The sequence below is a fragment of the Momordica charantia genome, assembly GCF_013281855.1.
Source record: "Momordica charantia cultivar OHB3-1 chromosome 1 unlocalized genomic scaffold, Mcharantia_2.0 BLBB01000001.1, whole genome shotgun sequence".
NCBI classification, from domain to species: domain Eukaryota; kingdom Viridiplantae; phylum Streptophyta; class Magnoliopsida; order Cucurbitales; family Cucurbitaceae; genus Momordica; species Momordica charantia.
Window position 1 is genome coordinate 23006945 of NW_028275157.1, and position 17148 is coordinate 23024092.

The 17148-nt window shown below is 33.5% G+C and overlaps 2 protein-coding genes and 1 long non-coding RNA gene across 3 annotated transcripts; 1 reads left to right on the forward strand and 2 right to left on the reverse strand.

The window, feature by feature from the left end:
• Window positions 1–2591: 2591 nt before the first annotated feature.
• LOC111012306 (GDSL esterase/lipase At1g29670) lies at window positions 2592–4410 on the reverse strand. The gene is made up of 5 exons (XM_022286400.2): window positions 4101–4410; window positions 3838–3962; window positions 3515–3760; window positions 3157–3409; window positions 2592–3042 (listed from the first exon to the last, which is right to left on the reverse strand). The coding sequence occupies exons 1-5, from the start codon at window positions 4336–4338 to the stop codon at window positions 2819–2821; spliced, it is 1086 nt and encodes a 361-aa protein (XP_022142092.1). The 5' UTR covers window positions 4339–4410; the 3' UTR covers window positions 2592–2818.
• A 5421-nt stretch (window positions 4411–9831) lies between these two features.
• LOC148213462 (uncharacterized) lies at window positions 9832–10399 on the reverse strand. The gene is made up of 2 exons (XR_015792138.1): window positions 10261–10399; window positions 9832–10182 (listed from the first exon to the last, which is right to left on the reverse strand). It is a non-coding gene; the product is annotated as an uncharacterized LOC148213462 (long non-coding RNA).
• Window positions 9947–17000, forward strand: LOC111012300 (subtilase family protein). Its single transcript, XM_022286393.2, has 8 exons — window positions 9947–10129; window positions 10252–10447; window positions 10531–10692; window positions 10963–11074; window positions 13611–14172; window positions 14262–14362; window positions 15001–15361; window positions 16111–17000. Exons 1-8 carry the CDS (start codon window positions 9947–9949, stop codon window positions 16882–16884), a joined length of 2451 nt encoding a protein of 816 aa, XP_022142085.1. The 3' UTR covers window positions 16885–17000.
• The last annotated feature ends 148 nt before the right edge of the window (window positions 17001–17148 follow it).

Genomic DNA, 17148 nt, shown 5'->3' on the forward strand with positions numbered 1-17148 from the left:
TATTTTATATTTACTTTTTGAATTTACGATAAACTAAGTGGGAAGCAATTGTGTCCCTTAACTCCATGTATCATAATGGCTTGATAAAAGAGAATGATTCGATCGAGAGCTTTTGATTGTACTTTTAGCTTGAAAATATAAAAATAATAAAAATAATAAAAAATGGTAGAAGTAGAACATCAAGAGGGATATTTCATAATGGCTTACTAAAGAGAAATGAGAGAGTGACTAAAAGATAAACTTTTTAGTTTGTTAGATTAGTCATGTTGAGTTACAAAGAAGAGAAAAGAGAATGATTTAAATCTTGGTCTGAGTGTATTGTGATGAAAATGATATAAATAAGAGTTTCGATAGCAGTGTTTTATATTTTGACAAGCATAAAAAGAGAGAAACATACCAGAGTATGTTAGAAAACCACGTTGAAAATAAAAGGGGACCTAACAATGGTTTATAATAGACATCGGCTACTCCTCTCATTGTCAATTGGTTTTGACATGAAACTTAATCATGAATATTAATATCTTATCAAAACCCAAAACGTTCAAACAAGCATCTGGTCCTAAAAATAGGATCAATAATGATTTAGGAACCTATGAATATTAAAGGTACCTATCTCTGACCAAAAGGTCATGAGTTTAGCCTCACTCCTACATATTATACTATATATATATATATGTCCGTCATATAAGGAAGCTCATCTTTATTGGCCGTTGTATTAGAATAATCAAATACTTGTAATAATGAATTAAAAACAGGAGATATAAATAGTGTGAATCTCATGCTTTCCTTTTCTTATAAATTGTTGGGTAATGTTTTTCTTTTTTATTTTTCATTAAATATAATTATGTTTGATTTTTTTTTTTAAGAAATGCTTTGAGTAATAAAGTTTAAATTTTGAATTAGTAAAGTTTAAAATTTAATGATTTTTTTAGTACAAGGTGGTGGGGAATCCAACCATGGTTTAATTATTTTTAACTTTATTATACATTTTAATTTCTTATTATCAATCTAATAGCTACTTTGGTCAGTTTGAACATTTATTTTTCAGCGGGGTTAACTTGTTTTAATTAGTTTCCTCAAATTTTTACGGATGCGACGAGGTTCAAAATTTTAAGCAAGTATTTATTTATTTTTTTTATCGATTTGTGTTATATTCATAAATTTATTTGTTGGTTTGATATCAATTTTAATTATTAAAAAAAGAGCTGAAGATATTTTTTTTTTGTCATGTAAGAGCATTTTTATTATTTTTTATTTTTGGTAACTAGATGATGTTATTTGTGTGGATATTGGTTATTTTGATTATGTTGGATGCTTTCTAGTTGTTTTAGATATTTTTCTTTTTTGTGATTTATTAGTTCGTTGATTCACAATAAAAAATATTGATTTTAATATTTATTGAAGTTTAAGGTTAAATTTAATCAACAACAAGTTTGACGATGGTAAAATTGGACTTAAAAAATACAATGGAAAAATGAAAATTTTCTCCCAAAAAGGAAAAAAAGGAAGAGCAATTCCATATTTATCAGAAAGAAAAGTGCAATTCCACATATGCCCTTGCTTTTACACTAATAATAAATGCTCATTTATTGACGGTGTTGAAACTGGAAACTCAAACCTAACTCAAATTCAAAGCATTTTCTCTTCGAACTTACCCCTTTTTCTTTTTTTTTTCTTCTTCTTCTTCTTCTATTGCAAATGTAATTCTTATTTACTCCTCTCCTAGAGATTTGAACCCGAGAATATTTGTTTTAAACAGTTGAATTGTATTTAAGTTTAGCTTGTGATTTTTAAATCTTTCATTGATTACTAATAAATTAAGATTGATTTACTAAGATAATAATAAATCAAGATTGATTATTTGTTATTATAAAAAAAAGATCGATTATTTGTTTTACTTTTTTTCTTGAGGTATTATTTGTTAACTGATGCTTAAGTAATCATTGATTCTCATTAAAAAGATGATACTATTAGAAAATTAGAGAAATTTCACTTTATATAATAAATGTAATATGTGTTTTTTTTTCCCAAATAAAGCATAAGTGTAAGCGTAGTTAATATTATATTTGATTTTTTGCAAAGGTATTTGTTAAGAATCTTTACTATTTGTCAATAACAATATTTAAAATTTGTTTTCTTTAATTAATACAAGATTGTTGTCCCAAACTATGTAATGTATAGCGGATATATGCTGTCAGTGAAGATTAAATTATTTTTTTATTGACATTTTAAGCAAATCATTCTCTAATATTTAGTTAAATTACATTTATATTTCATAAACATACATTAATATTCATAAATTTATTAAAATCGATTTATGTAAATAAAGAGCTCATATAAATTAATTGATGATAGTTATACATTGACTTGTAAAAAGTGTAAATAAATGAAAAAAAATAGAATACGAACGCGAGTATGGCTTATCAATTAAGACATCTTGCCTCTTTTTTCTAAGGGTGCAAGTTCAATTTCATCCTAACACCTTTTTGTACTAAAAAAAATAAAGTTACCTCATATATTAAAATATCGAGGCAATCTGTTTGTCTCAAAAATGTTAAATGAAGCATTTCTCCACATAAGATCAAGTTAAATGATCATAACATATCTCATATTCTCATATTCTCACTGATTAATTGTTTCATTATAGATTTAGTTTACATTTCAAAACCTTAAATACACAACATACACAACAACATAAGTGGTAAATTAAGCAGCACACCATGTTCTTTGGAACAATGGTGAAAAACAGAAGAAATTAAAGATAAAGAAAAACTCTTTCAACTTATGCATAAACCATAAAATTAGTTCGATAACCGAACTAGAGTTGGGCAAGGCGGCGAATGTCGATCGGGTAGGCATCGGAGGGTCGTTGGGCGCTGTAAGCTCTTCTTCCGACGACGGTGTTTCCAGCCTCAGTTGGATGAAATGCATCCCAAAATAGATACTCCCTTCTATTGGGACAAGGGGTTTGGAAAGGCAAACATGTTATTTGCCCATTGTTCCTCCCAACTCCACAGCACCCAGCATTTGTAACCCTAAAACCTGCACCACCCGACATTCAAAACACAAACCCCATGTCAAAAATATCCTCATTATTAAGATGACTCTTTAAAAAGAAACACAAAAAAAGAAGAGAAATTTGGAAGAACTTATTACCAAAAGATGAAGGGCTGTTTATGATGTCTTGGAAAATCCCAAAAGAGTCAATGTAGATAAATCGTGCGTCAGGCTGGTTGGCATTGAGTTGGTCCACAAGGGCTCTAAGCCTGTTGTTGAACATTTGATTGGCAGAGTTGTACCTCTGTATACAAGTTCTCCCATCTGGGCTATTTGCCAATGCATTTGGGCTGCACCCAATTTGGCCCACTCCAAACAGCACAAACTTCCTTGCTCCATTGTTGTACATAATCTAAACCAATAAAAAATCCAATTCAAACATTCGAAATGCGACCAAAGTCTCACATGATCTCAGTGAGAAGTTTTCGTTAATTTGAAGTGGTTTAAAGAAACTGACCGATAATTGTTGAGTATATTGTTGGATGAGAACTTGAGCGTATTGATCCGGGGTGAATTGGCGGCTGGACGAGTAGATTTGGGGCATGAAATAGTTGTTAAGGTAATCGTTACTGCCTAATCCAACAGAATATATACACTTGCTAAGGTAATCAGCAGCTGCATTTTGATCCCCAAGAATGTTCACTATTTGTTGAACAGTGTTTTGGTGATTTCTTACTTGCCCACTGAAGCTAATCCGAGCTCCCTGAAAAACACACACACATATATATCAAACTCTTAAAAACTATTAATTGGGTAATGATTCGAATTTATTAATCTCACCAGTTGCTGGCCACTTTCCTCTCTGATTCCTGCCGCTGCAGAAGCATAGTTCACTCCTCTGAGTATGTCTCGGCCTCTGGTGTTGGAATAGGGAGGGATGTAGCTGCTGAACCCCAACAACTCCGCTGTCAACCGCAAACGTACAACACATATATATTAATTAAAAATTTCAATTTAGTCTTTTATGTTTTAACATTTTTCAGTTAAACATGCCGTTAATAAGGAGGGGAGTTAAGTAAAGGAGTGAAGTGAGATGACGATACCGATGACATCAACGGTAGTCTTTCCATTGGAGAACCTTCCAGTGGGGCCGCGGGGGAAGTCGATGCCGTAAGGGAGGTAATTCGCGCGGGCCAAAGAAGAAAGCCCATTGTTATTGCCATTGTCAACCAAAGAGTCGCCAAAAATGAAGTAGCAAGGGACTTGGGGCTGGGGTTGAGCGTCGCAGCGCCACAATGCAGTCATCAGAAGCGCCACAAGCAGACTCCATAGTTGCGCCATGGCCACACTACCACAAAGACAAAAATTAAACTCGAGTGTGAGTTGAAGTGGAAAGTAGTGATGGAAATTCAAAAAGGGAAAGAATTGTTTAAATAGAAGGGATCCAAGGATTGGCTTTTACAGTTGAGGAAACGAAGACAAAGTCTTTGGTATTAATTTCACGCGTATGCATGAGACTCCACAGTATGAACTATGAAGGCGGCTGATTTGGAAAGTTGACTACTCCAAATTTCTTCCTCCCTGTAATAATTTTTCTTTTTCAAAGTATTATTGTATGAATCTTACAGTCCAGGATTAAGGTGCGAGGAAACAAAAAGAGACTCGTCAAAAAACACGAACACAAACAAGAAAATTACTTAACCAATAATAGGAGGCTAGAACGAACGCTATCCGTCCATATAATAGCAAGAATATAAATATCACTTAACAAGATAAGACATAGAATAATAGAGATAGATGAAAAAAACTTTTATATATATTTTTTCTATTTAGATTCAAACCATCCTCCATAATTATTTTCACTAATTACGAAAAAAAGATGCAACTCGTCCAGTTGGGTTTTGGCAGAAATGTACATAAAAAAGCCTTAGTTTTGAAAATTGAAATTGAGTAAGATAGAGTCTGTCGGTAGCTGCATCTGGGAGGATCATTTAAAGCTATTCTTTGACAAATGAAAAAGATCCCCCGCACTGCATTTTCTTTTCCAAAAATAAATAAATAAATAAACAGAAAGAAAAACTTCGGCCATCTAGGTAGATAGATAAGGTAATCTAAGAGGTGGAAACAAATTTAAAGGTTAAATAAAAACTTTATAATATATTAATTTTTCACGTAACAATGTAATTAGTAATTAATAAAGAATCAATGTTCAAATTTCATGATGGCTATCTACCTTATGAATTAATTTCTTAGACATTTTTTGACGTAAAAATATTTTGTAAAGTTAGACTGCTGTCTTGCGAGATTAGTCAAGATTGCGTATAAATTCGATTGGATACTTAGATATAAAATAAGGATAATAAAGAATTGATGGAAATCTTAGTTGATAATAATTTGAACATTAAAGGAGTAAGATACATTGGATAAATGTCAAGATCAACGAAATAAAGTAAAAGGTTTCCACGTATCCAACGAAATAAATGAAGATAAAAGCAAAGTGGGTGACAAAATTAAATGTTTGGGGGATGAAGTCCACGCCCAGTAACAACTAACATGGCCTATCAATTTGCCAACCTTTGACAATCAAATCCTTTCCGATTTGACCGACGTGTCCACTCCCAAATTTCAATTTTTTTTTATTTTAATTCTGTGAAGAATATTTTACCTAAAAACCTCCTCTACTGATTGCTGCTCTTAATCTTTTTAATTAGTTTTTTCATAGAAATTTAACATAATTACGACCCAACATGAATATAATTTAACCAATTTGAAAACAAGAGATTTGATGAGATATGGAGTTGTATTCCATGGATTTTCAATTTAAAAAATTATCCACGTGTGTTTGATAATATATTTGTAAATTAGTGTAGCTACCTATTAAATATTTATTTCAAAGTAACATATATTTTATATAATTATTATTTTATAATATTATATAATTTATAATATTTTAATTTAAAAATAATAAATTGAGTGACAGCATGAAATAATTTATTTATCAAAGTATTTATATTTTTTCAATGTTCTCTACTTTAAAATTTCAATTTGAAATCCGAAAAACGTTTTTAGAATTTTCATTATTTGAATTATAGAATTAAAAAATAATTAAAATAACTTTGTCAATAGAATAAGAATAGAATCCAAATTTCATACCCAACTCACCCTTATACAAAATATGGGCAAATAATTGAAACTACATTTCATAAATTAGATGTTATATATTATTATTTATTCTTATCATTTGTGAGCTGGAACTTGGAATTCTGTCCCTTCACGGGTAAATGTAATATTTGAACAAAATTAAACCAAGTTTTGGTCCAAAGTTTAATTATGCTTACTAGACATAGAAATCAATATATTTAAATTTAATTATTTATATGTCCTTTGGAAGCTATCTTACTCCATTCTTTTTCAAAAATAGGGGGGAAAAAAAACTCTATCTCCATCTTTCTGATTTTGAATTTAATAAAGAAAAAAGCAATGTGAAATCTTATGAACCTTTTTTTTTTTTTTTTTTTTTTGCAAATTTGCAATTAAGATGTGAGGCCAAAGAAATGATTGATTGGTTTTTCCAATTATAATAAAAGGGTATCATTTATTAGGCTTACCAACACAAATACAAATGTGGGTATGGTCTTATCTACCTTACTTTTTGAATCAATAATTGAATTAAAAAACAATCAATATTTAAGTATTTAGTTGTCAAAGCGAGAGCATAACTCAGTGGTAATTCATATATATTTTCCATCGAGAGGTTTCAAATTCGATCCCAACCCACGTATTGTACTAAAAAAACTTTAAATATTTAGTTTTTCTTTATCTACGTCTTCTCAGGAACCATTTTATTGATCCATGTCATCTATTTGATTTCTATTCATGATTAAATTATTAAGACATAATAAAAAGTTTTTTTAACAAAAATTTCATTAAATATATGTATATATAGATTTGCTATACAAAATTGTGTTATCAGGTAAAAAGAATATTTTTCAAATAATAGGAAACATTTTCCAGTGTTTTTACACCAATAGAAATTTTTTGAAAATGGTCAGACAAGTGCTTGAAGTCTTGAGAGACCACCTGCTTTGAAGTTTCAAGTTCGAACCATGATTAATGTTGCTCAATTTAAGTAATGAACTCCAATTGTAAGAATCAGCGACACGACATCGATTTTCCAAAACAAAGGTAAATAGAAAATAAAAAGGAACATTGAATAAAACTACATTAAATATAATATGGCTATGATAAATAAATAAAAGGGATTAGTAATATATGATCTATTTAGAAATCATAATTACTTAAAGATTGAAAATGATCCATCCATCTCAATATTAAATAATTATTAAAATCTAGAATTAGTAAATTGGGATGCCAAATCCGTTAAAATGTGTCAATGATACCTTCCAAAATTAAAAAAAAAAAAATCTCAAAACCCAAAAAACCATCTATTTTCGAAACTCACCCCTTTCTTCTTCCTTCGACCGTTAGTTCTTCTTTTTCGACTGTTCGTCGTTGTCTGCCTTCCTCTCCGGCCGATTCCATTTTTCTCTGTCGCAAGAGCATTTCGTTTGCGTTTACTCCCTTCGAAAGGAGATTTCCGTCGGTTATTCTTCCTCGATCGTTTATGCCTGCCTTTGTCTCCGGCCGACGTCTACCTACCTTCATCTCCGACTGCCTCTAATTTTCTCAGTCATCAGAGCAGTTCATCTCTCGATCGAAAGGTTTGCGTTCCAACGGTTGTTTTCAATTTCTGATTTCGTGTGAAATACTGTATATACGAGGATATATATTATAGTGATTTGATTAGGATATATCTTATAACTCAACTTGTATATATGCGGATATATACTATAGTGATGACGGAAATCTCAACCATGCAGGAATGACTGGTTAAAAAATTCTCCTAAAATTAGTTTTTATTAAACTAAAAATTGTGTCGAATTTATTATTAATTTTAAAATATTTCATTCAGTATCATTACATTACTGGGGTATATAACTATTTTCATTTTTGTTCATTCAATAATTTTCAGTCTTTTGAAGTTTCCATATTTGTTGAACTAAAAAAAATCTTGGTAAAATATTTTTGATGCATATTTGTCGAGATTCGTTTTTGGAGAAAAAAACTTGGTCCATATATAGGCAAGGGTTGGCTATAGTACTGAGGAAGCTTTTTCCATATAGGTATGGTGTGACTCACAACTGAGAATTCCCATAGGTAGCGCATGGGAAATGGATGGTCCTTTGTGAGCCAAAAAATTGGACTTTTGGTGTTGAGAGAGAGATGGGAAGTCCAAGTCCAAGCCCATATCTCTTTCATTTTCTAAGATCAACCCATCCCTAAGCCCTATACCCATTTGTCACCCACCATCCCCATTTTTGTAACAACAATACTCACAAAACTTTATAAACCAAAAATAACATCTAAAACAATATGGCCAAATATTTCTACTTTATGCTAAAACGTAAGGGTATGATTTATATGTGTGATATCCTTTACTGGAATTTGTTCGGTGAATGATGTTTTCAAAGTGAATTTGGAATGATTTCTCAGAGTAGTGTTTAAAAAAAAAAAAAAAAATCAAACTAGTTCTCATTATGTTCTAAAGCATTATGAAAAATTTAGAAACTTATTTTCATTAATTACATTCTCTATTTACCATTCCCTACGGATAATTGACTAAAGGTTTCATCCAGGGAAAAGAAAAGAAAAAGGAATCCAATTATAGAGAGTATATTAGATTTGGATCCAATCCATGAAAACTCATAGGGATGAAGATTCCATTTATAGCTCAAATCTCTCTATCGTTATTGGATTTGATTCCACACGTATCAATTAGAAGAAGTTCATAACGTTCAAACAATTCTAAACAAGTTAAGATATTATAATCATAAATAGTTGAGAAAATTTTCATATCTGACCCTTTGAAGATTTTTTTTTCTTCCTTCCAGCGCTGGAGACGAATCAGATCTTTTATTCACCCTGTGATGACCAGAAGAACTAAATGAATTCTTTTAATGAATTCTTTTGATTTGGTTAAATCCAGACAACTAGATAGTGGATGCAGCGAGTTGGAAGCTTTTTCAGGAACTCTTCTCTATAAATAAAAATTTGTAGATGAAATTATATATATATTACTTTTGAGAATAGATCACTTTGGTCGTTTGTATGTTGGTAACAGAAATCTCACGTTTGCAATTGAACTTGATCAATTTTGTGATAAAACAGATACTCAGGTATTTCTCTCAATATTGATATAGGAGGTTGGGGTGTCAATTTGGTAAGGTGGAGATAAAAAATTCTTTCCTACCCCCACAAATCTATAATATTTTTTTCGGCCAAAGCGAGCATAATTCAGCGATAACTCCAATCAAGAACCTTCTCCCCAATATGTTGTACTAAAAAAAATCTATAATACATTCCAATGAATTAACTATATATATGTATTTTAAAAAAAAAAAAAAAAAGTGGTGGAAATAACTCAACATTCGCAATGATATATGGAGAAGACCCATTTCAAAAATTAAAATGGAGAAAAAAATTTCTTCATCACTCTACCTTTGCTTGGGGCGGGTCCCCGCGGAGTCCCATCTCACGAGAAATTTTGACATTTCTAATGGGATGTGGTTCCATTGCGTACAATTTGTTCCTTCCCCACTAAAATAATGTTTTTAAGTAGGAAAATTTTTCCTTAAATAAAGAGCGCAACGCAATTAGTTGAAATTTAATAAAATGTTGCAAGCTTTAAGTAACTAACAAGTTTCCACGACTTTCGAGAGTATCACATTCTAAATCTTCTTTTTTTTAACAATAAAAATAAAATAAAAGCAGAGATAAGAAAAATAGGAATAATTTTATAATAAATATCAATAACAGATAATCGGTAACGTCGTGAGGGTGGGTTGGGATTGAGAGATGGCATGAAAATCACAACAAATATATTTGCAAAATGTCCCTATCGTCTCTCTCTCCCTCTACCGAAAAACAATATAAAAATCTCACTCTTCACTCTTCAATCTCTGCATTTTCCATTAACAATCAAATGGAGAAATATTCAACTTTCGTTTGCCTTCTCCTCCTCCTCCTCCTCCTCCTTTTTCAACAAGCCTCTCCTTCACCAAATAACGACCAGGTCCCATTTCCTTCTCTAATTAATAATTAATACTAACAACAACAATAATAATGCTGCAAAAAAAAGAAAAAAAAATGAAAAGAAAGTGATGATGATATTAACTTTATTTGATGTATTGTCAGGCGGCTTACATTGTGTACTTTGGGGAGCACCGTGGAGACAAGGCATGGCACGAAATAGAAGCAACCCACCATTCGTATTTGACCTCTGTGAAGGACACTGAAGAAGAAGCAAGATCGTCTCTTATTTACAGCTACAAACACAGCATCAATGGCTTTGCAGCAGTCCTCAGCTCAGAAGAAGCCTCTAAACTTTCAGGTAACTAGGAGTAGTGTAACAAAAATTTAAATGCCATGTTTCTGATATGTGTATTTTGTTTGACGGGTTGGTTTTTGGTGCAGAAATGGATTCGGTTGTGCGTGTGATTCGGAGTGAGAAGTACAGCACTCAAACCACAAGGTCGTGGGAGTTCTCAGGGGTGGAAGAGGATAAACCGAGGCTTAATGACTTGGTTTCCAGAGCTAAATTTGGGAAAGATGTTGTCATTGGGATGCTTGACAGTGGTAAAAAAATAAATAAAAACTTTCAACTTTTTTGTTGTCTTTTACTTCTTCACTGTTTCCCATGTGATTCCCTTTTTGCAGAATCTTTCTGATCTGTGTGTGTGTGGATTTTGTTTGTGTTGTGTAATATATTATTATTATTATATGTAAATGAACAAGTAGTTTGGTGATGGAAAATGGACATGGTGTAGCTAGCTTAGCATAGCAAGGATTTGGTTGCATGTGAAGAGATGATGCATTAATTTGTTTTGATGATATATTGTGATTCAGGTGTGTGGCCAAAATCCAAGAGCTTTAGTGATAAAGGGATGGGGCCCATTCCAAAATCATGGAGAGGAATCTGCCAAACAGGACCTGCCTTTCAATCTGCTCATTGTAATAGGTGCATTATTCTCATCCCTTTCTCTCTCTCCCTCTCTTGCTTTCTTTTGATAGGTTTGGTAACTGGAATTCAAAATGGGAGGAATAGCTCATAAATCTTATAAATTTTGTTAGGATGTACGTAGGATTTTTTCTTCTACGGATGATGACTAGGCTCCCCACCAAATTTCTTTTTGAGAGAAAATTCAATTTGAACTCTAATACCATGTCAATATTAATATGATTTTTTTAATATAGGATTCTTAATATGTCCCTATCAGTGATGGTTCTTTTCTGTTGTCAGGCTCTGAATATGGTCAACTCATAGGCATCTAATTTTTCTCACCTCCTCCCTTTGTTTTATCAAATTAAAGAAATTAATGACATAGACCTATTAATTTCTTTTTAAGCCATTAAAAAAGTCTTTTAAGTTTGGATGGATTGATTTGGTTGATTTTAGTGGGTAATTTTGTTGAGTTTAGAGTCCAAACACACAAATTTCTTAGGCAATAATTTAACTTGTGCTTGAATTCAACGTATCAGCAAAATTTTGAGCTTCACAAAGAACCAAACAGAATTTGGGGGAAACACCCACTTGGTTTTGTAAGTTAGCAATTGGAATTTTTGAGCAGTGGATTGGTTAGTGTTCTTGGCCAGCACCATATATAGCCCGTGGTGGCCTGCGTTGGATTGTCATGGCACCTTTTTACAACTTTGTGGCTTTGTGTGTTCTGCGAGACTTTGGCTTTTTCTGCCCTCAAAATCGAACAAATTTTCTTCCAATATCTTCTTGGCCATGCATCTTGTGGAATCTACATTATATTTGGGACACTTCCAACACCAGAACGAACCATCACTTTCTCGAATATTTCTACCATTATTCTATCTCTCTAGCTGATCTCCCATTGTGGTTTTGGTCTAATTTGCCATCAAAACCAATTACTGTTCCTCCCACTAACTTGTCCTTCCTACTTCATTGGAATTGACCACCACTTTTTTCCCCTCTTGGGATTGTTTATTAAGTAAAAACAAGAGCAAAGAGATGGGAAACTAATGATGGATGGTAAGAGAAATGTCCCCATATGGGTCCATAATTCTTCTTTTTTTTTTATTGCCCCTTTTCGTCGTTTTGCTTCTTTTTAAGATTCGATAAAATGTTCGAACTAAAGGTCTTCATGAATAAGGTTTTATTGAAACACTCTTTCACTCATTAAATTATGGTTGACTCTACAAAATAATAGAAAATTATGTTTATGCTTAAAAATAGGAACTTGCATATTTGATTAACATCTTACTCTATCAGATCAGATAGTGGTGTGGGATAAAGCCAATTTTATGACCCTCATCTTCATCTTTTGTCCTCTTATTTCTTATTCTAAAAGTATCCAAACAATTCAACAAGTCTCTATCACATTTATTAAATAAATTTGTTGCACGCCAACATGAGTATATAGTTAAATGGTGATTGGTGCCAACATAAGTATATGTATAGCATGTATAAAAGAGGAGGAACTCCCTCTCCATATTTTGCTCTTAATTTAAAAAATTCCATTATTAGTTTGACAAAATTCTCTCTCATCCTCTAAATTCTAATATCTCTCTCCAAAATTCCACTTTCTCTTTTTCTTATCACTTCCCTCAAATTCCTCTATCTTTTCTTATTTATTTTCTCTGCAATTATTCTTCAATTATTCACTTTCTCTCTGTTTCCCTCCAACTAATTAACTCTCTATTTCTCTCTCACTTTTTATCTTAATTCACACAAACTTTTTTCTCTTCAGATCAGTTAACACTGTAAATAAAATGTGAGGTGCCATGTTAATTAATTTATACTTAAAATATTTTCAATATTTTGTTTTTCTCTCTTTGTCCAATTAATATTAAAATCAAAGTAGTTTTTGATGAAAGTACAAAATTTGAAGATTTTCTTTTCTTTTTATGATATTAACCCTAGCTTTTAATATAATACAAAAATTATCCTTAAAATAAAGTTGACAGCGACAAAAATGTGAAAAGTTATAATATAAAAAGTTTGGTTGATTTATTCTAAAATTAAATTATAAAATTTTTTACTTGAACTTTACCTAGTAATAGAATTACAGATATTTTGGAATTTTTTAATAGTTTTACTATCTTCTTCAACTTAATTTTCTCTTTCTAAGTTTCAAACACATGTACCAATCAAGTATATTGGAGTTACTTTATAATTGAAAAATAAATATTTTATAATTAATTTTGTTACTATTATTGCTTTAAAAAATTTGTAGGATTTGTACTGAAAAAAAATTTGTAGGATTAGAATTCTTCAATTTAATACTTATAAAAAATTTAATTATTCAGTGTGAATTGATAAATTCATAATTAATTTTAATGCATGATCTTATAAATTGGAAATATACACGTGTTTAATTAAAATTGAAAAAAAAAAAGTGAAAGGCTTGAATCTTCACCAAACAATTATTTTTTAATGACTCAAAAAAGAAATTAAAAGGAAAAAAAAGGCTGTAGAACCGTTGGTTGAATTATTATTGTATTAATTTGTAATCGGAAAATTTCAGGAAGATAATTGGAGCACGATATTACCTGAAGGGATACGAGAATTACTTTGGGCGTTTAAATGAAACGGAGGACTACCGATCACCCTGCGACAAGGACGGCCACGGCTCACACACAGCCTCCACCGCCGGCGGCCGGAGGGTGTTCAACGTGTCGGCGTTCGGCGGCGTGGCGAGGGGCACGGCGTCGGGCGGCGCCCCGGGTGCCCGGCTGGCAATTTACAAAGTGTGCTGGGCAATTCCGAAGCAGATGAAAATTCTGGGCAACGTTTGCTTTGACACCGACGTGTTGGCCGCCATGGACGACGCCATCGCCGACGGCGTCGACGTTCTCAGCCTGTCGATCGGAAAGGCGGATCCGTACAATTACACCGACGACGGAATCGCCATCGGAGCCCTCCACGCCGTTAAAAAGGACATTGTGGTGTCTTGTAGCGCCGGGAACTACGGGCCCACGCCGTCCGCGTTGTCCAATTTCGCGCCGTGGATTATCACCGTCGGAGCCAGCACTGTGGACAGGGAATTTTACTCTCCCGTAATTCTGGGAAATGGATTCAAGATCAGGGTAAAAATTAAGTTAATTATTATTATTATTATTATTATTTATTTGAAGAAATAAAAGTTTAATTGAAAATTTTGGTTTGTTTATATTAGGGATTATCAGTGGCCCCATCGATGCTTAAGAGGAAGAAGATGTACCCATTAGTATATGCTGGAGATATAATGAAGCCGCATGTACCAAAAAACCAATCCGGGTATTTCTATTCTAAAATCAAATTAAATTTCAATTTTTTATATCTTAGTTTAGATCATTTACTAAAGATTAAAAAACTTAACGATCAGTTCCCTTGAACTTTAACTTGTAATGATTTATAAGTTCAAATTATAGTATGTAATAATTTAGTCAGCAGTTTTAAAATTTTTATACATTTAGATTGATAAATCGATGAAAAACCACAAATATTCAAAATTACAAAGATTGAATCATTATAAGATAGAATTCGATACTTAATTTTGACAAAAAAAATCAACAGTAGAGACTAAATTATTATACATTTTAAACTATAGGTACTAAATTATTATATAATAAAATTTAGGAACGAGATTGTTACCAATTTATAAATATAATGATTAAATTGTAGGGTTTGTAAGATGATTGCAAACAAGTCTCACACTAGATAGGGGAGGGAATGATCATGATATATAAGTAAGAAAGGACAAACAAAACCGTAAGACTATGCCTGAAACGGACAATATCATATTATTGTGGAGATATTTAAATATCAGGGATACCGTTGTAATTAACATAAATCATTATTTAGCAAAAATATAGATACCAAACGTTAATTAAAGTTTTGAAGGAAGATTTTTGTTGACGTTGTTGTTGTTGCAGAGTATGTGTTGCGGGGTCGCTTTCACACGAGAAAGCGAGAGGAAAAATAGTGCTGTGCTACAGAGCAGAAGGAATCAGCAGATACGCCGGCAGCCTCGAAGTGAAGAGGTCCGGTGGCGCCGGAATGATTCTCGGAAACGTCCCGGCGGTCGGACGTAAGCTGCACGCCGATCCCCATTTTGTTCCGGCCACTGCTGTGTCTTACGAAGATGCAAATATAATCCTCAAATATATCAAATCTCGAACCAATCCAACGGCGACTATTGTTCCCCCGATCACGATCTACGGCTCCAGGCCAGCGCCGGCCATGGCCAACTTCTCTAGCAGAGGTCCAAATCCCATCGACCCTCATATTCTCAAGGTATTTTTACTTTTTATTTTTACAAATATATTCAAAGTTATTGTTCATGAATCTCGATCGTTTAACCAATTTTTTGTCCCCTTTTCAACTTTCGTCATAATGTCTATTGAGATACTTTTAAAACGTCTAAAAAATTGGATTTTAAATGTCTTTTAATTCCTAAATTTTAAAAAGTATTTAGATTTAGTAGATATTTTTAAAATTTTAGGAACCGGGACACAAATTTGAAAATTTTAAAACTTATTAATACTTTAAAAGTTAATTCAGAGATAGACATAAAAAGATTATTTTTAGAAATTAACGAATTTATTAGAGACCTATTAGTTAGATTCAAAGTTGTTTAATGACCTAACTCTAAACGTGTACGAAATTTGGTACCTAAAGTTTCAAAGTCGTCCCTTTATATTCCGACTTTTAACTCTAAAGAGGTCTTAAACAAGTTTTGAAACTCAATTATAAAAGAATACTTGATTTCTTATTGGTGAGGAAGAGTCCTTATCCTCACCACTTTCAAACGTTCGACAACTATAGATAAATGCAAAAACAGTGAGTTATTAATTTTTCAACGGGGAAGACATCTCATCTTCACTAGGTTTAACCTTGAAAAAGTTTTAAGCAAGTCTTGAAACTCAATTTAACATGAAAAACCCTTTGGTTTCCTATTTTATCCTCCACCACAATTAAATTAAATGTTTGATAAAAATGCAAAAACAAAATTAAGTTGAGTGTGGTTATGGTGTTGATGGCAGCCGGACATAACAGCACCGGGAGTGGACATTCTAGCGGCATGGTCGGGAGAGGATTCCCCCACAAAACTGCCCAAATCCCTAGACCCTCGCGTCGTCCACTACAATCTCTACTCGGGCACCTCAATGTCGTGCCCCCACGTGGCCGCCGCCGCCGCCCTCCTCCGCGCCATCCACCCCACCTGGTCCCAAGCCGCCATCCGCTCCGCCCTCATGACCACCGCCACCACCACCAACAAATACGGCCGCCCCATCACCGACGACGCCTCCGACCACTCCGCCCCGGCCACCCCCTTCTCCTACGGCTCCGGCCACTTCCGCCCCTCCAAGGCCGCCGACCCGGGCCTCGTCTACGACGCCAACTACACCGACTACCTCGTCCACCTCTGCGCCCTCAAAATGGCGCACTCCATCGACCCCTCCTTCACGTGCCCGGCGCGTGCACGTGCACATGACCTGAACTACCCTTCCGTGGCCGTCCCCAGGCTGAGAGGCGGCGGCGGCGGCGGCGTGAGAGTTGTGAGGACGGTGAGGAACGTGGGGGGGAGTAAAAGCGCGTACTTCTTCAGGGCGTCGGCGCCGGCGGGAGTGAGCGTGAGGGCCTCTCCCAGCGTTCTGTACTTCTCGCGAATGGGGCAGAGGAAGAGATTCACGATCACAATAAGTGGGAAGGCGGAGATTGGTGGTGTTGATGGGAGCGGCTACTCATTTGGTTGGTTCGCTTGGACCGATGGAATCCACTTTGTAAGAAGCCCAATTGCTATCTCCTCCGCTTAGTTCTTTTTTTTTTCTCTCTCTCTCTCTCTTTAGTTATATATCTCTCTCTTTAATTATATACACCACACATTATATTATATATAGTATAAATAATAAATATATATTTGGTAAAACAACAGTAGATGCTGTGTCTGTGTGTGAGTCCTCTTTAGTTTTTGGTTTTCAGATATTAATTTAATAGCTGTGAAATTTAATAATATAATTTAACAAATTTTACACTTGAATGGGTCGTACAATTTAAATCATTCATTAAATTAGTAGTAC